The 25,765-nt window shown below is 38.4% G+C and overlaps 1 protein-coding gene across 50 annotated transcripts in view; it reads right to left on the bottom strand.

Annotated features, from left to right (window-relative positions):
* The window catches only part of LOC113534414 (uncharacterized), a 272,572-nt gene that overhangs the window by 15,687 nt on the left and 231,120 nt on the right, over positions 1 to 25,765 (bottom strand). For 49 of the 50 annotated variants that reach the window (XM_053231328.1, XM_053231329.1, XM_053231326.1 and 46 more), the window contains 10 exons: positions 23,147 to 23,320; positions 19,741 to 19,914; positions 16,075 to 16,128; positions 15,446 to 15,562; positions 14,268 to 14,321; positions 13,639 to 13,755; positions 12,502 to 12,555; positions 10,427 to 12,262; positions 9,800 to 9,994; positions 6,518 to 6,691 (listed from right to left, as the gene is read on the bottom strand). In XM_053231328.1, coding sequence (XP_053087303.1) covers positions 6,518 to 6,691; positions 9,800 to 9,994; positions 10,427 to 12,262; positions 12,502 to 12,555; positions 13,639 to 13,755; positions 14,268 to 14,321; positions 15,446 to 15,562; positions 16,075 to 16,128; positions 19,741 to 19,914; positions 23,147 to 23,320 — 2,949 coding nt within the window. The remainder of the gene's footprint in view (positions 1 to 6,517; positions 6,692 to 9,799; positions 9,995 to 10,426; positions 12,263 to 12,501; positions 12,556 to 13,638; positions 13,756 to 14,267; positions 14,322 to 15,445; positions 15,563 to 16,074; positions 16,129 to 19,740; positions 19,915 to 23,146; positions 23,321 to 25,765) is intronic. The other variant, XM_053231355.1, reaches the window with a different exon arrangement.

The following is a 25,765-nucleotide window of genomic DNA, read 5'->3' on the forward strand; positions in this document are numbered from 1 at the left end:
AGTGCTTAGGAGTTTCTAGCAAAAACACATCCTCATGCTGGTTCACTAGGTCAGGAACCAAGAGCACTATTGACAACATTTGTCAAAACCAGTGGTTTAATATTATTGGCATTTATAAAAAATATTAAAAAGCAGGCCAATCCAAACCCATAAATTAAAACAAATAAAACTAATCATTCAAGCAAGTACAACGAAAATCAGCCTTTCAGAGACTTTTGTAAATCCAGCAGAAAATTGGAGTTCGGTTTGGCTCACACAAACACTTACACACTGCTGTACTAAAAGATCGATAAATCAAGCCCAAAGTCATTAAAATAATACTTTGGGCATCGATAGGAGTGAAAACAACTGGAGTGGTTAGCGAACAACTGTGAAAGATGGCAGAAGGTCGTCAGTGGCCTCTGTTCCCCAGAGGGAAAAAAGGAAGTATGAGACTGATAAATTTACAGTCAAGTCCACTGGGCTGCTTCTGTAAAGCAGATCTGGCAACCCTTTTCATAGCGGCTTGATTTTTATTTCAAAATCAAATGTTGGATTTATTTAATTTCTTTTTTTTTGTGATCAACTTTTTATTGTCTTTTACATAACATAACATCATAATATCCATTCAAAGCAAAACAAAACAAAACAAAAAAAACAACAGACATATAATCAATAATTTAAAGAGTCCAGTGAAAAAGGAGAGAGAAAGGGGAAGAAAAAAAGAAAAAAAAAAACAAACAAATCATTCCTTTATATAATCAAGTATGTTAAAGGAAAAACATTGCCAAGCATCAATAGTACTAGGTTTGGCCTTATTAATTCGTGCTGTTGTACATTCACAAGTCACTATTTTCAGGAGGCTATGGATCCAATATGTTTTTCCACACATGTGCGGTGCAAACCATATTACTATTATTATATATACACATATAATAATAATTAGTATCATTGTCTTCTTCGCAGCCGTAAAACCAGCAAACAACATTCTCTTTCGTATTAAGCTCATACACAGACCAGAATCATCATTAAGAAGACAAACTTGGGTTAGTAAAGTAATCAATTTGTAGTAAGGAGGATAAAAGCAGGTGTACATGTGTCCATAGCTTAATGACGATAGGACACTCCCAAAACATATGAAGAAAAGTACCTGATGATGCAGTATTACACATATGGCAGTTAAAATTTGGTTGTAGTTTCATTTTGAATCTTTTGTAAGGAGTTATGTATGCTCTATAAATGACTTTGAAGTGAATAAGACGATTAGCCAAGTTTTTAGAAGTTAAGCTAAGGTCAGACTCCACTTTCTCCCAGTCGACATTAAGGTCAGATAATTCCCGATTTCAGATAGATTTGATAGAAAGAGGTTTTGTAATGCAATCAATAATTATATTATATATTAAGGAAACAGATGGCCGACCAGAAGATGGTGCAATCCAATCCCGCATAGGATGAGAGGAAATGGGAGATGCCCAAGGAACTCCATACGCTTTGAGAGCAGAACGTAATTGAAGAAAGACAAAATATGCGGATGCTGGTAAACAAAACTTAGTTCTTAATGTCTGAAATGAACAGAGGCCCTGGTTATCATATATATCACCTCACGTGTTTATGCCTAAAGAAGACCAAGAGGGCTGGACAAATGGACGATTTCCGCATAAAAATTAAAATTGTGCCATAAAGTTGTACTGTTACAAAATTTGTAGGGGCCTCCTATCAGACGTTCAACCGTTTTCCAGATTTTAACAGAATTAGCCACAACCGGACCAAATTTATTATTATCACCTTTTTTTCCTGTGCCAGTAAATAAAATATCTTGGAGTCTATTTGGTTTAACCGTGTCAGCTTCAATCAGTCTCCATGAAACTTTAGATTGAGGATCAACCCAATTATGAAGAGCCTTAAGTTGAAACGACCAGTAATACAATTCAAAATTGGGTACAGCCAGTCCTTCTGCGTGTACAGGATGTTGTAATGTGGTAAGTTTGAATCTGGGGCATTTATCACTCCAGATAAAATCAGAAAGTATGGAGTTGATCTCCTTAAACTAACCTGGAGGGGGAGAAAGTGGTATCATAGAGAAAAGAAAGTTAAACCGAGGTAACAAATTCATCTTAACTATGGAGATTCTTCCTTGAAGAGAGACTTTAAGATTATTCCATCTTTGAATGTCATTTTTAATCTTAACTAGAATACTATTAAAATTGTCTCTGGCAATCTTATGGATGTTTTTATATATGGTAATGCCCAAACAGATGAAAGAATCCTTAATAGGGATAAATGAGGGAATAGAAGAATTAACCTTAACATTGTTGATAGGCATTAAAGCCGATTTGCTCCAATTTATATTGTATCCTGATAAGCTACTAAAGTGATCAAATTCCTTAATTATACTAGAGACTGAAACATCAAAGTGGTCTAATTATAGAATAATATCATCAGCGTATAATGAAATAATATGATTATGATCATGAATCTTAATCGATACTTCAGATTTCCTGATGGCTTGTGCTAAAGGTTCAAGAGATAAACAAAACAATAAGGGGGAAAGTGAACATCCCTGCCTCGTTCCCCGCTGTAGAGGGAACGGAGGGGAAATAATATTACCAGTCAAGACTGATGCTGCAGGTGAGTGGTATAATGTCTTGATCATAGAAATGAAATGTTCACCGAAGCCGAAACATTGCAGAACTGCCCACATATAACTCCACTCTAGCCTGTCAAAGGCTTTTTCTGCATCAAGTGAAAAAAACGCACAAGGGCTTGGATGAGAGTCTGCAAAGTCAAGAATATGAAAGAGTCGACGTATATTGTCAGACGCATTGCGCCCCTTGATAAAACCGGTTCGGTCCTCCTTGATCAAACTATCAATTACCTTCTCCATACGAGAAGCAAAAACTTAAGCGTAAATTTTTAGATCACATGGAATAAGTGATATCGGTCTGTAGCTGGAACAATCTAATGGATCTTTCCCTTTTTTAAGAAGTAGTGATATCAATGATGTTTTTTGATCTCTATGAAATACACAATGTTCAATTGCAAAATGAAATGAATTAAGCATAAGTGTCCCTACCAAATTCCAAATTTCTAAATATAATTCAGGGGGGAGATCATCTAGACCCAGCGATTTGCCCTTTTGAAGGCTTTTTAGAGAAATGTGGAGCTCCTCCAAACTTAATGGGGCCTCCAAAGATTCTTTATGCACCTGTGAGAGCCGAGGCAATTCCAATTGATCTAAACACTGCTTACAAATTGATTCATCAAAATCTGTCTCGGCTTTATACAGATTTGTGTAAAAACCTTTAAATATGTCGTTAATCGCCGCAGGGTTTGTGGTGACCTGATCCGATGATCTTACTGCGCTGATATATGCCTTGGACTCACATTCTTTCAGCCTAAGGGCCAATAGGTGACTAGGTCTCTCTGATTCGAAATAATATTTTTGCCTAGTCCTATGTAAGATAAATTCCACCTTTGATTGTGAAAGTAAATCATATTCTTCTTTAAAAGAGGACAGCTATATAGCCTGTTGCTCAGTAAAATGTTGGTTTTGTAGGTTTTGTAATGATTGGATTTTATTTTCTAGTTGTGTAAACTGGTCAATTTTCGCTTTGGCAAAAGTAGAAGAGAAAGATATACAGAATCCTCGTATAGCACACTTAGTCGTTTCCCACAGTATTTGAGGATCCACATCGGAGGGCATATTAATTTCAAGAAATTCCTTTATATATTCTTTTAGAGAGTTAATGAAAGTCTGATTACTTAATAATGACATGTTAAAGCGCCATCTAGGGGATTTGGCTTTAATATCGAAAAGAGGAAGATTGCACAACACAGCAGAATGATCAGATAATAAAATTGGTAATATAGAGATGGAGGAATTAGACGAAATTAAAGATGGGCTGAGAAATATGGAGTCTATCCTAGAGAAAGTCTTATGTCTATTAGGGAAAAAAGTGAAGTCCTTAGATGTAGTATTCTGAATTCTCCAAAGATCGATTAAGTTGAGCTCAGTGATAAATTTATTCAGTAATTTAGCAGATGGATTGGCTGTTGTATCAGATTGAGATTTAGCCAAAGCAGGATTTACGACAGCATTAAAATCACCACCCACCACTAGTGGACAATCAGTCTGCTCAAGTAATGTATTGGAAATATTTGTAAAGAATGCACTGTCTGTCTCCTTCAGACCGTAAATAGAGACCAATGCTAACCTATTATTATGTATTTTGCAACAGATAAAAACAAATCTACCCTCCTCATCACTTCCAGTATGTTCAATTGCTAAATGTAACTTCCTGTTAACAAGGATAAGCACCCCCTTACTTTTATTAAGAGCGCAGGAGAAGGCTGCCAATTTATAATACTTATTCTGGAAACGTGCCACATCAGATTGTTTTAAATGTGTCTCTTGTATCAGTGCACAGGAAGTCGATTTACGGTGTACATGGGTTTGTTTAACAGCAGAATTTAGGCCATTCACATTCAATGATAAAATATTTAGAATTTGCATTGAATATTCATAACCCTAAAACTGTATTTTGTAAATGAAAAAAAGCAAAAGCACTCCCATTCTGTAAGTAACATGTAAACGCTGGTGTGCATTCTAGATACCAAACCACCTAGACGAATAATCCTTTTAGAAATAAGACAAAATAAATAAAAGTAGGAATGTCTGTTGTAAAAAATAAAAGCAACACACAAACAGGAACAACAAACAACTATAAACAAGAAACAAATGAGACCGCACATTACCAAGAACGTAGGTCGGGTTGAGCAAGAGAAAATGGTGATGATACGTGACCGGTCCACTTCAATGCAAGACATGTCCCCAAAACGCCCACCCAGTCAAAAATTATTGTAATCAAACCTACTCTCCATTGGACCCCTCCAAAAAAGGTTGTTAGTCTTACCAGTAAAGAGACAGTTGTGCCGGATAAATAGGAACAATATCCCAGGAGGAGAAAAAAAAAAAAAAGATTTAACAAGTGTCCTCTCCTGGGCAGCTGGAATCGCCACCATCCCGGTCATTAAGTTCTTCTCGCTGGGCCGAAGAGATGGAGATGGTGGCCGCTGTCTTCCCGTTGCTTTGTAGATCTGCAGCATATGTTGTCTTCTGTGACAGTGAGCTGATAAAATCCTCCGCTTTCTGAGGAGAGTCAAGCATCGTCTGCTCACCTTTGTGCCGTAGTTTAATTGCCGCCGGATAGATGAGGAAAGGCTGCAGACCCAGTGCCATCATCTTCTTAAGGATTGGGTTGAAGCTCGTTCTCTTGGTAGTTGTGGTTGGACTGAAGTCAGGAAAAAATAGCAGCGTGACATTATCCTGCGTGTATTTCACCGGGTATGCCTGCCGTGCACCCTTTAGGATCGCCGACATGTCTTGCCATCTTAGCACACGAAAGATGAGAGTACGCGGCCGCTCGGAGTTACTTTTTCTTCTGTCAGAGACGCGATGAGCGCGATCAATCTCCATGTCGCGGCCTTTCAATGCTGGAATCCACTTGGAAAGATTAGCTCTGAGAAAGCCGGCTGCGTCGGAGCCCTCTGCCCCCTCCGGCAACCCCACCAGTCGTACGTTATTTCTCCTATTCCTGTCTTCAATGTCCGTTATTTTATCAGTAAGTTGTTCTAGCTGCTTTCTCAAGTTCGTGACTGTCCTCCTATCCTCACGTGCAGCTGCCTGAACGGAATCTACTCGGTCGCGTGTCCGCTTCGCCGCGCTAGCTAGCTTTTCAAGTTCTGCACAGAATTGTTGGTCGCTTGTATGTCCATATGTAGGTCACGCAACGCTGGGGTCAGAACAGAGTCTACCGCATCTCTTACCGCATCTCTTACTGTTGAGTAGTAAACCGAATCCAAAGTACTTTGCTGCTATTTAAGTGCTAGCTTGATACCGTTAGCACCGTGGAGATCCTCTCTGGAGATGGTGGAATCTTTGAATTTTTCTTTATTGGCGATTGCTCAATCTCTCTTTTCCGACTGTCTTTAACTGCTGAACTATTCATGATGGGTTAAACAGAGAATGGTTCGAAATTTACTGACAGGATTATATAATATTTGACAAAGTGAGCAGAGCGAGGGACTATGCCTGCATCGCTGTCGAAGAGTCACGTGATCGGATTTATTTCATTTTTGACCTTTTAACGTCTGACATTAACTTCTCATTTTAATTTACAAATTCTATATCTGAGATCATTTCCATAATTTCCCTTCTGCTATTAAACCTGCAGCTGCCACACAGTGGATGTAGTTCGTGTCCCAGGTGCACTTTGTGTGATTACTTACAATGTTTTAGTAAATTTTACAGTAATTTTAGACGCACTGCAGTCACATCAAGTCACGTTTTGTGCTGCAGCTTCTCACATACGTACATCTGACCCAAAGACTCATCAGTGACAAATCATCAGTGTGCAGTGAAAAGAAACAATCTTCCTCCTCAGGACATTGATGATGAACCTAAAACCTCTGCTTCACTCTCACTATTAGAGAATGTGTCTTACTGAGGAGCAGGTCATGTGACTCTCAGAGATCTTACCACAGTATCTCCAGTTTACAGTGAGGATTCTCCAGTACAGCAGAGACACACTTCACTCCTGAGTCTCCTAGATTATTCTCAGACAGCTCCAGGTCTCTCAGGTGTGAGGGGTTTGATCTCAGAGCTGAAGCCAGAGCAGCACAGCCTTCATCTGAGACACCACAACCACGCAACCTGCAGAGACACAATGACACACACTTCATCAACACAGTTTCCTTTTGGTTTAAAACTTACTTTAAAGATGATGTGTGTGGGATTTTATTATTCAGAATGACATGAGGATTTAATATCATCTGCTTATTCTAATTAACAATGCACCTCATTTATCAAGCTGGATATGAACAGGTTTGTGTGTAAATTGTTTGTATGAGTGTTTACACAAGAAATTTTATATTCACGAAAATCCTGTTAATTCGTATTCTACTCTTGCTCCTGAGTGTGTGTATATTTGTGTATAAGACGATGCCTTTATTTGTCACATCTACATTTTCTTTGCATTGCCCAGCTTGTTAGGAAGTTGGGGTCAGAGCGCAGGGTCAGCCATGATACAGCGCCCCTGGAGCACAGAGGGTTAAGGGCCTTGCTAAAGAGCCCAACCTTCTGATCAGTAACCCATAGATTTAACTGTTGCACCACCATTCACCCAAACTAACTAATGAAAACCTTGACTTGATCAACTTCAAATCATATCATTTGCATGGATTACTGCAAGTTTATATCTGGAATATACTGTTGAGATTAAATTGCTTATCTTTAACGTGTTTACAGCGTTTAGCAGAATCGTTTATCCAGAGCGACTTATAGAAGTGCTTTTTTTCTAGTTTAAGATATTGCATGATCTCTCTAATCCAATGAAGGAAAGTCAGAGGAAGGGGGTCTTTCCATTTAAACAGTATTAATCTTCTGGTAAGTAGTGTACAAAAGGCCAATAATTTACTGTTCTAACTGCTTAGGTGCATGTTTTGTGCAGTATGTTTTGTAAAGCATGAATTTATTTCTATATGATCTGTGTTTTTTTACTTTGTTCATCACTAATCTCCGATATATACTGATTGGACGCTTTCTGATGCAACTGATACGCTAAAACTTTCCCTCTCCCCATGTTCTTAGGACATTTGTCTCGATTTTAATATAAGGTTCTCTGCCTGACGTGTCCAAAGAAGATCAAACTCCGTCTTAACCATCAGACGTCGTTTAACTATGTCATCTGATGGTGAGTGGCTGTATCTAATATCTAACTTCAAAATATCATCAGTTAGCTTTCTAAGACGCTCCATGGTGGCTTTCCTTTGCATTGAACCATACGAAACGATCTGTTGAAATGAAATGATCTGTTGAAATGAAATTGTTAAGAAAGACATCACGGGGGTCTTATTATGAGACAAAAAGAGGTCAATCTCTGATTTAATAAAATTCACTAAAACTTCACCTGAAAGAAGAAGGGGATTGAACCTCCATGGGCGGTATCCAGGTTCTACGCCTGGAATGCATAACTTCATTTTCAAAGGGGCATGGTCCGAAATGACTATAGACTGGTCAACAACAATCAACAATCATATGGAGAAGTCTATCAACAATAAAAAAAATAATCGATACCCGAGAATGAGTTATGAACCGAAGAAAAAAGGAATAGCCCCTAGAAGTAGGGTTTCAGAACCGCCAAATCTCAGTTAAACCATATGTCTGTAGGAAGAGATTAATTGTTTGAGATGATTTGGATTCAGGGGATGCTCTAGATGAACTGCGATCTAACTTTGTAGAAAGGACACAATTCATGTCACCCCCTAAGATAAGGTGGTAAGTGTCTATACTGGAAATTCGGGAGAAAGCCTGAGTAAAGAAAGTATTGTCATCGCAGTTTGGAGCATAAATGTTCATTAAAATAATGGGGAGCCCGTACAGTCTCCCCACCACAATGATATATCACCCCGTGGGATCTGAGTCTATACATTACAAATGGTACATTCTTAAGTATTATAATTGCTGCTCCTCTTGCTTTGGAATTAAAACTTGAATGAAATGTTTGCCCTGTCCATCCTCCTGTTAATCTAATCTGGTCCATCACTCGGAGATGAGTCTCCTGAAGAAATACTATGTCTGCTTTTAGATGGTCATGGTCTAAGAGTACCCTTTTCCATTTCACAGGATGATTCAAAGATTTAACATTCCAGTTAACAAAATGAACCATGCACCCTACCTTTCCCATTGAGCTGGTGTCAGCCATAAGGAAACTTAGGTGAGACATTGAGAACGCAGCTCCAGATAAATTAAGATAATCACGTTTAAAATAAACAAAGAAAAAGATAAGGCATACGAACAAAATATGTCTGCTAGGTCCCCAACCCCAGCCACCTAAACGAACATGGTGGATGTAACGTGCACTGCAAGATATGCCATACATTAAATTATGGCAGGGGAGAGCCACTTTAGTGTCCAACATACCAGCCTCCGCCCAGCCTCTTAGTCACAGAAAAAAAGAACAATGATAAGAGTGAAAATGAAATAATGTATAATAGTAATAGTAATAAAATAAAGTGCTTCACATTATTGTGACAGTCAGTATCATCAGTAGGACGTCATAAGTGAAATATAAATACACTCAAAAACACCGCGCCACTACGACGGAACACTGCCATATAATTAAACACAAAAGTCCAGATGACTCTTATAACTATCAAACTGAAATGAGTGGTTAAGATACGTATTGATAATTCTCTAAAGTAAAACCAAAATATTTACATCGGGGCAATAAAATGGAAAGAGTCTCATAACATTAGCGGGATGACTTCTGCCGAAGTAGGAAAAAAAGCAAAGTCCAACAAAAAAGTTGAACAACATGGAGGACAACAACACAAGCTGCAGAGACACAATGACACACACTTCATCAACAGATTTTCATCTTGGATTAATACTTGCTTTAAAGATGATGTGTGTGTTGGACTGTCTCCCTTCACTTGTCCAATCACAAGTCATTATTAACACTGACCAATTATTACTGCTGTTACTGAGAATTACTGACATTTAATCATCTGCAAGTGGTGTAAAGGTATTGCTGGTTCATGTTTTACAAAATACTGTTTAACTGTATTTTTTATACATATGTATCTAATTCTAAGTGCATTTAATTATTAGTTTAAAGAATAAGTGATAATTTTAATGACTAATATATTTGTTCTCTATGTTGTACTGTTACAGCACACTTAAGCTGAAAAACAACACTGTATACAACTCTTAACTGCAACTTTTAGTGAGCTACTGTGACTCTCAGAGAGAAGATCTTACCTCAGCTGTTTCACTTTACAGTGAGGATGCTCCAACAGAGCAGAGAGATTCTTCACTCCTGAGTCTCCTAGTTTATTCTCAGACAGATCCAGTGTATCCACAGTCAGATGCAGTTCTCTCAGATTGGAGGTATCTGAGTTGAGCACTGAGGCCAGAGCTGACCAACTTCTTTCTTGAATTGTATCACACCTGATACTGAAGGAAATAACACACAATGAACTAACAATGATGCAAATTATCAAACAGGTCCTAAAGCTTTCACTGCAACGTCTCAGTTTCAAAACACAAACATCAGCTACACAATTTACTTAAATGCTGTAATAATAATAATAACAATAATAATAATAATAATGATAATAATAGTAATAATAATTCACATTCAGAGTTCATTCGGCTTTACTGGAGTTTTTGGCTGCGTACATCATCACAGACAGCTTTGTATAAACATGGAGTAAAAGGTCTGAGATGCCAAACGGAAAAGCAAGAGAGTCTGATTTAAAATGTTTATAAGAGGAGAAAGGAAAGTCTAAAGTGTCTTGAAGAGTTAGATTCATCTGAACAGCTAAGACATTTGATTTGTTCTCTTAACAGTGTAACAGTATAACAGTTATATTCAGCTTTACTTACATTGCTTTCCTTGATGCTGCAATCACAGGCATCACCTTCACAACAATCTCTTCTCTTATTTTATCTGTACTGGTATATTTACTCAGGTCAAATTCTTCCAGCTCGTGTGCTGAACTCAGTAACACAAACACCAGAGCAGACCACTGTGAAGAAGAGAGTTTTCTTTGTTTTCCAGATTTCAGGTAGCGTTGGGTTTCCTCCACTAGAGAATTGTCACCCAGTTCATTCAGACAGTGGAACAGATTGATGGATTTCTCTGTAGAAACATCTCTACTGATCTTCTTCTTGATGTACTGTACTGTTTTCCTATTTTCTGTCTGGGAGCTACTTCCTGTCTGGGTTACTAAGGCATGTAAGAGTTTCTGATTGGACTCCAGTGAGAGACCCAGGAGAAAGCGGAGGAAAAGATCCAGATGTCCAGACGTAGATTCTAAGGCCTGATCTACAGCACTTATGTGAACATCTGAGATTGTATTGTGTTCAAGCCATTGCTCAGAGAACATCTCGGGGTCAGAGAACATCTCGGGGTGAGATGACATCTCCGGGTGAGATAACATCTCCAGTACATTTCTCTTTTCCTTCATGAATGTCAGGTGCACATACAGAGCTGCGAGATGCTCCTGAATGCTCAGATGAACGAAGCAATACACTTTACTCTGGTGAAGCCCAAACTCCTCTCTGAAGATCTGCGTACACACACCTGAGTACACTGCTGCTTCTGTCACATCAATGCCACACTGTCTCAGGTCTTCCTCATAGAAGATCAGGTTGCCTTTCTGCAGCTGCTGAAAAGCCAGGTGTCCCAGTTTGAGAAGCATTTCTTCATCACTCTCCTGCTTCTTTGAGTACTTTTCTCTTATGATGTTTGTCTGAATGATGAGGAAGTGTGTGTACATTTGAGTCAGAGTCTTGGGGATCTCTCCACTCTCTGCTTCACTCAACACTCTCTCTAGAACAGTGGCTGAAATCCAGCAGAAGACTGGGATATGGCACATGATGTAGAGGCTTCTTAATGACTTCAGGTGTGTGATGATGTTATTGGCCAGGCTCTGATCACTGATTCTCTTCCTGAAGTACTCCTCCTTCTGTGGGTCATTGAACCCTCGTATCTCTGTGACTCGATGGACATACTCAGAGGGGATTTGATCAGCTGCTGCTGGTCGGGAAGTGATCCAGATGAGAGCAGAGGGAAGCAGATTCCCTTTGATCAGGTTTATCAGCAGCACATGGACTGATGCTGATTCATTTACATCACACACTCTCACTGTGTTCTGGAAATCCAGAGGAAAACGAGACTCATCCAATCCATCAAAAATGAACAGAACTTTTTTCACACTGAACATTTCTGTTTCATTTGTTTCTTTAAAACAGACATGAAGGAGATCCATCAGACTCAGTTTTTGGTCCTTCATCAAATTCAGCTCTCTGAAAGGAAGTGGAAATATGAGGTGGAGGTCCTGATTAGCTTTCCCTTCAGCCCAGTCCAGAATGAACTTCTGCACGGAGACTGTTTTTCCGATGCCAGCGACTCCCTTCGTCAGCACAGTTCTGATGGGTTCGTCTTGTTCAGATAAGGGCTTAAAGATGTCATTGCATTTGATTGGTGTTTCCTCTGTTGTTGTTCTCCTGGATGCTGCCTCGATCTGTCTCACTTCATGTTCTTTACTGACGTCTCCACTGTCTCCCTCTGTGATGTAGAGCTCTGTGTAGATCTCATTCAGGAGTGTTCGGTTTTCCTGGTTTATTATCACTCCATTTAAACACTGAAACTTCTTCATCAGATTTAATTTGAACTTTTTCTGGAATTCATTTACAGCAGCAGATTCTGGGTCGTGTCTGTGACAGGGTGAAGTAGGAAGACATGGTGAAACATGAGGTCCAATTATAAGAGTTTAAGATCACATTTTTTGCTTACTGGTTTCCACAGATAACCATTTTTTTATGATGCTAACACTATGTATTTGTCTTTTTTGTTTGTATGTTTTCTATAATCTAATCATGTAGGAAATAACTGCACAGAGGTTTATTACACCAGCGTGTCAGTGTCACAGTAATGTTGTTGCTTTTGATCTTACCCTGTATCTGTGATGATGTTCTTTTCCCTTCTGTCTCCTGACTTCTGTAGAACTCTGGGAACAAACAAATTGTAGATGTTAAAGACAATAACTTTAATCACTTTAATACTGTAGTGTAGGGCCGTCGTTCGGGTGGTGCAACTGGTGCGAGCGCACCAGGCCCTGCCCTCTAGGTGGCCCTGGGGCCAGGGGAAATATTTATAATAATAGTTTAAAAAATTAAATAAAAAAATCAAACATCCTGATTGATTTTCATGTTTTAGTTGATTTTATGAAATAAGACTTAATTCTAAAACATTATCTGAGCTATATAAGGCACACTGTTTTATTTTTTTTGTTTTTTTTTTTTAAGTGTGTGACGGACGGAATTGGATTTGCTCATCGAAATTCTAGTTGTGTGTATTTGATTTATGTGTATTTGACTGTAGTAGTACTAAACATCACATACAAGATTTGGTCTTAAGATGACAGAAATGAGTGCTAATTAGGGCCCCGCATCCTCTAACTTGCACTGGGCCCTGCCCCATGCCTGCCATGGCCCTGCTGTAGTCTATACTTTAGCCCTAATTTTACTACAATAATCGTAGTAAGTGCATTAATATTTAGAGAACACAGTGCTAAATACATCACCAACATTGTGGACCTGGAGAAAAAAAAATGTGCCCATTTTAATTTTAGGGTTTCGAGTTTTTTTCTTCCTACAATCCCCTCCGTAAGTATTGGAACGGCAATGAAAACTGAAATTCTGATTTATTGTCTCGTCCTCTTCTTTTGATCTCAAACACAAATGTCTTCAGTGTATAGCAAAAAACAAAAGAATTGGCTTTACTGTTCCAATACTTTTGGAGGAGACTGTGCATGGTCATTAGGGATATAACAGAACACGAGTACTTCATTCAGAATGAACACATCATGTGTTCCAAATGGATGCAAATACAGATACTTATTAATTAAAAAAGCCTGCTAGAAACATTTGACCTTAATAAATGTTTACACTGTTTCATCTAAAGCTTTTACTGAAAGTATTATAGCAGCACTAAAGACCAAGTGACTATAATATAAATCAAAACAGCTGCTAATGATTGTGTAGCACAGCCATTAACTGTGACTTTAACTGTGAGAACTATGGGATGTTACCTGGGTACAGATGAGGAGTTTCCATTTCGAAAGTTCAGAGGAAACTCCATAGACGCATCACTCTTCATGGAGACACAGCTGGGTTCTGGTGAGTCTGATCTCCTTCTCTGTTGTTTACTGTACAACATTACAGGAAGTCCTTTATATACATCCTTTACAGTTTTTCACTGACTTGTTATTGGTTGTTTTCATTATTTTGTTAGTAATTACTATTAATTTTATTGTCACATCATGACACTGTGAAACACTGAACTGCACATTTACTGATATTCATTACTCTAAAATATTTAGTGAAAGTACTGTAGCAGCTTTAGGGCCTAATTAAAGTATAGCATAAACCAATAAATATCAGAATGCCGCAAACGACACTGGACTGGATAAAACAATGTGTAACAAGGCCTTTTGCCCTGCACTGACTTTAGCTATGAGAACTATGGGATGTTACCTGTGTGCACATGAAGGGTTTCCATTTTTAAAGTTCCAAGGAGGTTTTTTATGATGCTAACACTATGTATTTGTCTTATTCGATTGTATGTTTTCTATAATTTAATCATGTAGGAAATAACTGCAGAGAGGTTTATTATACCAGCGTGTCAGTGTCACAGTAATGTTGTTGCTTTTGATCTTACCCTGTATCTGTGATGATGTTCTTTTCCCTTCTGTCTCCTGACTTCTGTAGAACTCTGGGAACCAAAAAATTGTAGATGTTAAAGACAATAACTTTAATCACTTTAATACTGTAGTGTAGGGCCGTCGTTCGGGTGGTGCAACTGGTGCGAGCGCACCAGGCCCTGCCCTCTAGGTGGCCCTGGGGCCAGGGGAAATATTTATAATAATAGTTTAAAAAATTTAATTAAAAAATCAAACATCCTGATTGATTTTCATGTTTTAGTTGATTTTATGAAATAAGACTTAATTCTAAAACATTATCTGAGCTACATAAGGCACACTGTTTTATTTCTTTCTTTCTTTCTTTCTTCTTCTTTTTTTTTTTTTTTTTTTAAGTGTGTGACGCTGCTTTGTGCAGCACGGACGGAATTGGATTTGCTCATTGAAATTCTAGTTGTGTGTATTTGATTTATGTGTATTTGACTGTAGGAGTACTAAACATCATATACAAGATTTGGTCTTAAGATGACAGAAATGAGTGCTAATTAGGGCCCCGCATCCTCTAACTTGCACTGGGTCCTGCCCCATGCCTGCCATGGCCCTGCTGTAGTCTATACTTTAGCCCTAATTTTACTACAATAATCGTAGTAAGTGCATTAATATTTAGAGAACACAGTGCTAAATACATCACCAACATTGTGGACCTGGAGAAAAAAAATGTGCCCATTTTAATTTTAGGGCTTCGAGTTTTTTTTCTTCCTACAGTCCCCTCCGTAAGTATTGGAACGGCAATGAAAACTGAAATTCTGATTTACTGTCTCATCCTCTTCTTTTGATCTCAAACACAAATGTCTTCAGCGTATAGCAAAAAACAAAAGAATTGGCTTTACTGTTCCAATACTTTTGGAGGGGACTGTGCATGGTCATTAGGGATATAACAGAACACGAGTACTTCATTCAGAATGAACAGATCATGTGTTCTAAATGGATGCAAATACAGATACTTATTAATTAAAAAAGCCTGCTAGAAACATTTGACCTTAATAAATGTTTACACTGTTTCATCTAAAGCTTTTACTGAAAGTATTATAGCAGCACTAAAGACCAAGTGACTATAATATAAATCAAAACAGCTGCTAATGATTGTGTAGCACAGCCATTAACTGTGACTTTAACTGTGAGAACTATGGGATGTTACCTGGGTACAGATGAGGAGTTTCCATTTCGAAAGTTCAGAGGAGGCTCCACAGACTCATCACTCTTCATGGAGACACAGCTGGGTTCTGGTGAGTCTGATCTCCTTCTCTGTTGTTTACTGTACAACATTACAGGAAGTCCTTTATATACATCCTTTACAGTTTTTGACTGACTTGTTATTGGTTGTTTTCATTATTCTGTTCATCATTACTATTAATTTTATTATCACATCATGACACTGTGAAACACTGAACTGCACATTTACTGATATTCATTACTCTAAAATATTTAGTGAAAGTACTGTAGCAGCTTTAGGGCCTAATTAAAGTATAGCATAAACCAATAAATATCAGAATGCCGCAAACGACACTGGACTGGATAAAACAATGTGTAACAAGGCCTTTTGCCCTGCACTGACTTTAGCTATGAGAACTATGGGATGTTACCTGTGTGCACATGAAGGGTTTCCATTTTTAAAGTTCCAAGGAGGTTTTTTATGATGCTAACACTATGTATTTGTCTTATTCGATTGTATGTTTTCTATAATTTAATCATGTAGGAAATAACTGCAGAGAGGTTTATTATACCAGCGTGTCAGTGTCACAGTAATGTTGTTGCTTTTGATCTTACCCTGTATCTGTGATGATGTTCTTTTCCCTTCTGTCTCCTGACTTCTGTAGAACTCTGGGAACAAAAAATTGTAGATGTTAAAGACAATAACTTTAATCACTTTAATACTGTAGTGTAGGGCCGTCGTTCGGGTGGTGCAACTGGTGCGAGCGCACCAGGCCCTGCCCTCTAGGTGGCCCTGGGGCCAGGGGAAATATTTATAATAATAGTTTAAAAAATTAAATTAAAAAATCAAACATCCTGATTGATTTTCATGTTTTAGTTGATTTTATGAAGTAAGACTCAATTCTAAAACATTATTCGAGCTATATAAGGCACACTGTTTTATTTCTTTCTTTCTTTCTTTTTTTTTCTTTTAATAAGTGTGTGACGCTGCTTTGTGCAGCACGGACGGAATTGGATTTGCTCATCGAAATTCTAGTTGTGTGTATTTGATTTATGTGTAATTGACTGTAGTAGTACTAAACATCATATACAAGATTTGATCTTAAGATGACAGAAATGAGTGCTAATTAGGGCCCCGCATCCTCTAACTTGCACTGGGCCCTGCCCCATGCCTGCCATGGCCCTGCTGTAGTCTATACTTTAGCCCTAATTTTACTACAATAATCGTAGTAAGTGCATTAATATTTAGAGAACACAGTGATAAATACAGTGCATCCGGAAAGTATTCACAGCGCTTCACTTTTTCCACATTTTGTTATGTTACAGCCTTATTCCAAAATGTATTAAATTCATTATTTTCCTCAAAATTCTACAAACAATACCCCATAATGACAACGTGAAAGAAGTTTGTTTGAAATCTTTGCAAATTTATTAAAAATAAAAAATGAAAAAATATCACATGTACATAAGTATTCACAGCCTTTGCTCGTAGCCACTCCTTTGTTATCTTGGCTGTGTGCTTAGGGTCGTTGTCCTGTTGGACGATAAACCTTCGCCCCAGTCTGAGGTCCAGAGCGCTCTGGAGCAGGTTTTCATCAAGGATGTCTCTGTACATTGCTGCATTCATCTTTCCCTCGATCCTGACTAGTTTCACAGTTCCTGCCGCTGAAAAACATCCCCACAGCGTGATGCTGCCACCACCATGCTTCACTGTAAGGATGGTATTGGCCAGGTGATGAGCGGTGCCTGGTTTCCTCCAGACATGACGCTTGCTATTCAGGCCAAAGAGTTCAATCTTTGTTTCTCATGGTCTGAGAGTCCTTCAGGTGCCTTTTGGCAAACGCCAGGCGGGCCGTCATGTGCCTTTTACTGAGGAGTGGCTTCCGTCTGGCCACTCTACCATACAGGCCTGATTGGTGGAGTGCTGCAGAGATGGTTGTTCCTCTGGAAGGTTCTCCTTTCTCCACAGAGAAACGCTGGAGCTCTGTCAGAGTGACCATCGGGTTCTCGGTCACTTCCCTGACTAAGGCCCTTCTCCCCCGATCGCTCAGTTTGGCCGGACGGTCCGCTCTAGGAAGAGTCCTGGTGGTTCCAAACTTTTTCCATTTACGGATGATGGAGGCCACTGTGCTCATTGGGACCTTCAATGCTGCAGAAATCTTTCTGTACCCTTCTCCAGATCTGTGCCTCGATACAATCCTGTCTCAGAGGTCTTCAGACAATTCCTTCGACTTCATGGCTTGGTTTGTGCTCTGACATGCACTTTTAACTGTGGGACCTTATATAGACAGGTGTGTGCCTTTCCAAATCAAGTCCAATCAACTGAATTTACCACAGGTAAATCCAATCAAGTTGTAGAAACATCTCAAGGATGATCAGTGGAAACAGGATGCTCCTGAGCTCAATTTTGAGTGTCATGGCAAAGGCTGTGAATACTTATGTACATGTGATTTTTTTCATTTTTTATTTTTAATAAATTTGCAAAGATTTCAAACAAACTTCTTTCATGTTGTCATTATGGGGTATTGTTTGTAGAATTTTGAGGAAAATAATGAATTTAATACATTTTGGAATAAGGCTGTAACATAACAAAATGTGGAAAAAGTGAAGCGCTGTGAATACTTTCCGGATGCACTGTACAAAATAAAGTCAGGATGGTTTTCCTCAACTATACAGTTACATTACTAAGTGTGATGCACTTGTGCATTTCAGGTGGATGTCAGACGGCAGTAGGAGCGGTGATGACACTAATTTGTTATTTTAATCATTTGGGGTACAATTTACCATCGAACAATCTTGCTCCATTAATAACGGTGCCATGAGATAGCTTTATGCCAGCTCCACAGAAAAAATAAAATTATCTGTTAATAATAGGAGAAAATTACATCTGTTATAAATCCTGCTCAACTTTTCTTCTGCAGGAGACTCCAGCAACTACTTCACTTGCTCTCACCTCCATTTCTCTGTGCTTACAGTGTAGCTCTCTGGCTAATAGCTTTCTAACAGAAAAAGGAAAAATGCCTCACCCAAATAGGCTAATCCTGTTTCTCATCAGAGCAGCTGGCATCAAATAAAATTAAATAAAGGTATGAATTCTTTAAAAAAACGTTTAATTATAAATCAGTATAACACGTTATTATATTTATTATACGGATTATATTATTATTAATGTTATTATAAATATTATGCATACACTTTTATAGTTTCTGTTAGCTCTTCTTTATGCTATAGAAACATCCTGTTCTAATTTCAGAGTCTATAGATTACTGGTGTTAGTTGATAGAATGAGATAAATGTGAGAAAAAAATGTAAAAACCTTGATTATAAGTCTCAAATCACTGAAAATGCTGATGAGTCCCAGGCATAAATTGAGTTTAACACCAATATTGTACAGATATTGTTCTAAATAGATGCAAACTATTTAGATCAACTTCAAATCAGATCATTTGCATGGATTACTGCAATGTTATATCTGGAATATACTGTTGAGTTTAAATTGCTTATCTTTAACGTGTTTTTACAGCATTTAGCAGAATGCTTTATCCAGAGAGACTTATAGAAGTGCACGCAGTTCTCTCAGATTGGAGGTTTCTGAGTTGTGCACTGAGGCCAGAGCTGAACAACTTTCTCGAACTGTATCACACCTGATACTGAAGGAAATAATGCATGATGAACTAACAATGATGTAAGTTATTAAACAGGTCCTCAAAGCTTTCACTGCAACTACTAAGTTTCAAAACACAAACATCAGTTACACAATTTGTTTAAATGCTGTAATAACAATAATAATAATAATAATGATAATAATTCACAGTCACAGCTGTTCAGATTTGGCTTGGCGGGAGTTTTTGGCTGCATACATCATCACAGAAAGCTTTGTATAAACATGGAGTAAAAGTTGAGAGTTGAGTTGAGAAGAAAGTCTGCTGCTTATCAGAAACAGGGAAAAGCCGAGATCATCTTATTCAGACAAAAGCAGCAGTATGAATTCAGAGACAGCAGGGAGTCACAAGGAGACGAGGTGTTCATTTACAATCACTCTCATACACTCAGTTGTGAAATTCTGTAGACTTTGTCTTCTGCTTTCATGTGAATTTTGAATCAATACCGAACAGCATTAAAGTTAACTGTTAGAAAAAGTCTGATTACATAGAATATAGTGAAATATAAACCGGTAATCTGATATTTACTGGAACTAAAAAGCTAATGCTAATGCACAAAATAATGCTAATCAGTCTTTTAATTTGTTTCAGAGTTTATCTAAAAATGATCATTACTCACATCAGTGTCTGTAGTTTGTAATGTTTATCATTCTTCAGAGCAGAGAGACACTTCATTCCTGAGTCTCCTAGATTATTCCCATACAGGTACAGGTCTCTCAGGTGTGAGGGGTTTGATCTCAGAGCTGAAGTCAGAGCAGCACAGCCTTTATCTGAGACACCACAACTAACCAACCTGCAGAGACACAATGACACACACTTCATCAACACAGTTTCATTTTTGTTTAAAACTTACTTTAAAGATGATGTGTGTGGGATTTTATTATTCAGAATGACATGAGGATTTAATATCATCTGTTTATTCTAATTAACAATGCACCTCTTTATCAAGCTGGATATGAACAGGTTTGTGTGTAAATTGTTTGTATGAGTGTTTACACAAGAAATTTTGTATTCATGAAAATCCTGTTAATTCGTATTCTACTCTTGCTCCTGAGTGTGTGTACATTTGTGCATAAGACGATGCCTTTATTTGTCACATCTACATTTTCTTTGCGTTGCCCAGCTTGTTAGGAAGTTGGGGTCAGAGCGCAGGGTCAGCCATGATACAGCGCCCCTGGAGCACAGAGGGTTAAGGGCCTCGCTAAAGAGCCCAATCTTCTGATCAGTAACCCATAGATTTAACTGTTGCACCACCACTCACCCAAACTAACTAATGAAAACCTTGACTTGATCAACTTCAAATCAGATCATTTGCATGGATTACTGCAAGTTTATATCTGGAATATACTGTTGAGTTTAAATTGCTTATCTTTAACGTGTTTACAGCATTTAGCAGAACCCTTTATCCAGAGTGACTTATACAGTGCTCAGCATAAATGAGTACACCCCACTACATTTGTCAGAAAACTTTTAGTTTCCTTTCAGAATCAACATTTTCTATGAGATACTATACTACAAAATACTCCTACAAATGTGGGCCATTGATTGCAAACAAGATTTGTTAATTTGCACACACAAAAAAGTGATTTTCCTAACAAATTCATTCAAGCCCATGTTGCAAAAGTGAGTACACCCCAATTATCGTCTTAGGAGAAAAGCCACACTTAAGACTACAAAATTCTACTTAACAGGCATTCAACCACAGGTGAGTCTAATGATTCATTTAAGAGGTGTCCAGCAGACAGGTGACTATAAAAGGGCATTACTTAACAAAGAAAAGCCCTTCCCATTTCATGCTGTCAGCAATGGCTCCCCATGGAAGAGAAATGTCCCAAAATCTGAGAAAGGAAATCATTTCTTTACACAAAAAAGGTGAGGGCTACAAGAAGATCAGCCAAGCTTTACATATCAGTCAAAATATTGTAGCAAAAGTGATCCAAACATTTAAGAAAGATGGAAGTGCAACCAGAGACGTCCAGGCCGGCCACTTAAGTTAACATCTCGACAGGAGCGTCTTCTGATGAGAAGGGTTGAAGAAAATCGCCATGCAAGTTCACTGCAGTTAGCTAAAGCAGTAGAAAGCCAAACTGGAGTGACCGTTTCCCGTGACACCATACGGCGCACACTGCAGAGGAATGGCATGCATGGGTATCGTCCACGAAGGAAGCCTCTCCTAAAGCCCATGCACAAAAAAGCACGCCTAGAATTTGCTAGGGCCTATGCTGAAAAAGATGAAGACTACTGGGACTCTATACTCTGGAGTGATGAGACAAAGATCACTGTTTTTGGAACTAATGAGTTTAAAACTGTATGGCGTCGTAAAGGTGAGGATTTCAAAGAAAAATGCTTGGTGCCTACAGTGAAACATGGTGGTGGCAGTGTCCTTATGTGGGGCTGTATGAGTGCTGCTGGTGTTGGGGAGCTGCATTTCATTGATGGTATCATGAACTCAACAATGTACTGCTCTATACTGAAGGAGAAGATGCTGCCATCACTCCGTGCACTTGGTTGTCGTGCACTTTTCCAACACGACAATGATCCAAAACACACATCTAAAGCTACTGTTGCATTTCTGAAGAAGAACAGGGTGAAGGTGATTGAATGGCCAAGTATGTCTCCTGATCTGAACCCAATCGAACACCTGTGGGGAATTCTGAAGCGACAAGTCGAGCATCACTCTCCATCCAGCATCCAGGCTCTAAAAGAGGTTATTCTTGAGGAATAGAAAAAGATAGATGTTGCAATATGTTGCCAACTTGTTCATTCCATGCCTAGAAGACTTGGTGCTGTCCTTAAAAATCACGGTGCTCATACAAAATACTTTTTGTTGCGGGGTGTATTCATTTTTGCTTCAACCAATTTGAGTAAAACTGAAGATTTTGTGATCTAAGTTAGATTATTAACCTTAATTTCATGTTATGGAGTTAAATAAGTGTTCAATAAAACTCAGCCTTGTGAAAACTCTGGAAATTGTTCTTTTGTTCATTGAGCTACTGATTAAATTCGTACTTTTTAAAGGGGGTGTACTCATTTATGCTGAGCACTGTAGAAGTGCTTTGGAGTTTCTAGCAAAAACACATCCTCATGCTGGTTCACTAGGTCAGGAACCAAGAGCACTATTGACAACATTTGTGAAAACCAGTGGTTTTATATTATTGGAATTTATTAAAAAATATTAAAAAGCATGCCAATCCAAACCCATAAATTAAAACAAATAAAACTAATCATTCAAGCAAGTAGAAAGAAAATCAGTCTTTCAGAGACTTTTGTAAATCCAGCAGAAAATTGGAGTTCGGTTTGGCTCACACACACACTTACACACTGCTGTACTAAAAGATCGATAAATCACACCCAAAGTCATTAAAATAATACTTTGGGCATCGACAGGAGTGAAAACAACTGGAGTGGTTAGCGAACAAGTGTGAAAGATGGCAGAAGGTCGTCAGTGGCCTCTGTTCCCCAGAGGGACAAAAGGAAGTATGAGACTGATAAATTTACAGTCAAGTCCACTGGGCTGCTTCTGTAAAGCAGATCTGGCAACCCTTTTCATAGCGGCTTGATTTTTAGTTAAAAATCAAATGTTTGATTTATTTCATTTTTCATTCTTTATTTATTTCATTCTTTTAACATCTATGACATTAACTCCTCGTTTTAATTCATAAATTCTATATTTGACATCATTTCCACCATTTCCCTTCTGCTATTAAACCTGCAGCTGCCACACAGTGGATGCAGTTTGTGTCCCAGGTGCACTTTGTGTGATTAGTTACAATGTTTTAGTAAATTTTACAGTAATTTTAGGGACACTGCAGTCGCATCAAGTCACGTTTTGTGCTGCAGCTTCTCACATACGTACATCTGACCCAAAGACTCATCAGTGACAAATCATCAGTGTGCAGTGAAAAGAAACAATCTTCCTCCTCAGGACATTGATGATGAACCTAAAAACTCTGCTTCACTCTCACTATTAGAGAATGTGTCTTACTGAGGAGCAGGTCATGTGACTCTCAGAGAGATGATCTTACCTCAGTTTCTCCAGTTTACAGTCAGGATTCTCCAGTACACCAGAGAGACACTTCACTCCTGAGTCTCCTAGTTTATTCCCAGACAGATTCAGTTCTCTCAGGTTTGAGGGGTTGGATTTTAGAGCTGAAGTCAGAGCAGCACAGCCTTCATCTGAGACACCACAACCAATCAACCTGCAGAGACACAATGACACACACTTCATCAACACAGTTTCCTTTTGGTTTAAAACTTACTTTAAAGATGATGTGTGTGGGATTTTATTATTCAGAATGACATGAGGATTTAATATCATCTGTTTATTCTAATTAACAATGCGCATCGTTGATCAAGCTGGATATGAACAGGTTTGTGTGTAAATTGTTTGTATGAGTGTTTACACAAGAAATTTTGTATTCATGAAAATCCTGTTAATTCGTATTCTACTCTTGCTCCTGAGTGTGTGTACATTTGTGCATAATACGACGCCTTTATTTGTCACATCTACATCTTCTTTGCGTTGCCCAGCTTGTTAGGAAGTTGGGGTCAGAGCGCAGGGTCAGCCACGATACAGCGCCCCTGGAGCACAGAGGGTTAAGGGCCTTGCTAAAGAGCACAACCTTCTGATCAGTAACCCATAGATTTAACTGTTGCACCAACACTCACCCAAACTAACTAATGAAAACCTTGACTTGATCAACTTCAAATCAGATCATTTGCATGGATTACTGCAAGTTTATATCTGGAATATACTGTTGAGATTAAATTGCTTATCTTTAACGTGTTTACAGCGTTTAGCAGAACCCTTTATCCAGAGTGACTTATAGAAGTGCTTTGGAGCTTCTAGCAAAAACACATCCTCATGCTGGTTCACTAGGTCAGGAACCAAGAGCACTATTGACAACATCTGTGAAAACCAGTGGTTTTATATTATTGGAATTTATTAAAAAATATTAAAAAGCATGCCAATCCAAACCAACGAATTAAAACGAATAAAACTAATCATTCAAGCAAGTAGAAAGAAAATCAGTCTTTCAGAGACTTTTGTAAATCCAGCAGAAAATTGGAGTTCGGTTTGGCTCACACACACACTTACACACTGCTGTACTAAAAGATCGATAAATCACAATCAAAGTCATTAAAATAATACCTTGGGCATCGATAGGAGTGAAAACAACTGGAGTGGTTAGAGAACAAGTGTGAAAGATGGCAGAAGGTCGTCAGTGGCCTCTGATCCCCAGAGAGAAAAAAGGAAGTATGAGACTGATAAATTTACAGTGAAGTCCACTGGGCTGCTTCTGTAAAGCAGATCTGGCAACCCTTTTCATAGCGGCTTGATTTTTTTTTTTTTTTTTTTTTTTTTTTTTTGAACAAGGTCTCTTTATTCAAAAATTTCTTAATATGCAAAAAAAAAAAAAAAAAAAAAAAAAAAAAAAAGGCAAAAGTGACCAGAACAGTACAATATATACAGTCAGAACCCCAACATGACCCATCCCTCTACCCATCAGACATACATATGAATTACATTAAACAAAGACAAGAAGCAAAGAGAAATAAACAAATAAATAAAAACAAATAAACAGAAGGAGTAATTCCAATAATAACAATCAACATTAATATGGACAATGAGAATGCAGATAATTAAGCACAAAAAAAAAACCAACAAAAAAAAAACTATACTTTTTTTGGGACTGTATTCTCTATTTCATATTTTTTCAACAAATGACAAGAAGGGTTGCTAGATTGCATGAAATCTCTGGGTAGACCCCTGGAGAGAGTATCTTATTTTTTCTAGTTTAAGATATTGCATGATTTCTCTAATCCAGTGAAAGAAAGTCAGAGGAAGGGGGTCTTTCCATTTAAACAGTAGTAATCTTCTGGCAAGTAGTGTACAAAAAGCCAACAATTTACTGTTCTAACTGCTTAGGTGCATGTTTTGTGCAGTGACACCAAATAGAGCTATAAAAGGAGATGGAGCTATTGGCATTCCTATTATTTCTGAAAATGCATCAAAAATTCACTTCCAAAATTTATACAATCTTGGGCATGTCCATTGCCGAACCACTGAAATGAATGGTTAAGATACGTATTGATAATTCTCTAAAGTAAAACCAAAATATTTACATCGGGGCAATAAAATGGAAAGAGTCTCATAACCTTAGCGGGATGACTTCTGCCGAAGTAGGAAAAAAAGCAAAGTCCAACAAAAAAGTTGAACAACATGGAGGACTCACTTTGCTGTTTCTACATCTTGGATGGTAGACTTCACGCAGGCCAGTGCCTTCTCCGGATCCAGAAATTCCTTGCTGTCCCCCATGTAAGAGACTCTGAGTCGAGCTGGAAACGTTATCTCGTATCCAACATCACGTCCGCCTCGGAATAAGTTTCTGACACTGTTGAAAGCGGCCCGCGCTTTGGCAACGTTCGCAGTGTAGTCTGGAAAGATGGCTATCGGCTCTCCTTTATACCGAAGTGGACCTTGCTCTCGGGCTCGGCGGAGAACTTCAACACAGTCTTGGTAATAGTGGAGTTTAGCGACAATCACCCAGGGCTTTCCATTAGGCTTTCTCTGTGTTAGACCTCTGTGAGCGCGGTCGATTAGGATTTCCTTCTCTAGGTTTAAAACGTCCTTCAGTAGTTTA

Source organism: Pangasianodon hypophthalmus, chromosome 29 (genome assembly GCF_027358585.1).
Source record: "Pangasianodon hypophthalmus isolate fPanHyp1 chromosome 29, fPanHyp1.pri, whole genome shotgun sequence".
Classification (NCBI taxonomy): Eukaryota; Metazoa; Chordata; class Actinopteri; order Siluriformes; family Pangasiidae; genus Pangasianodon; species Pangasianodon hypophthalmus.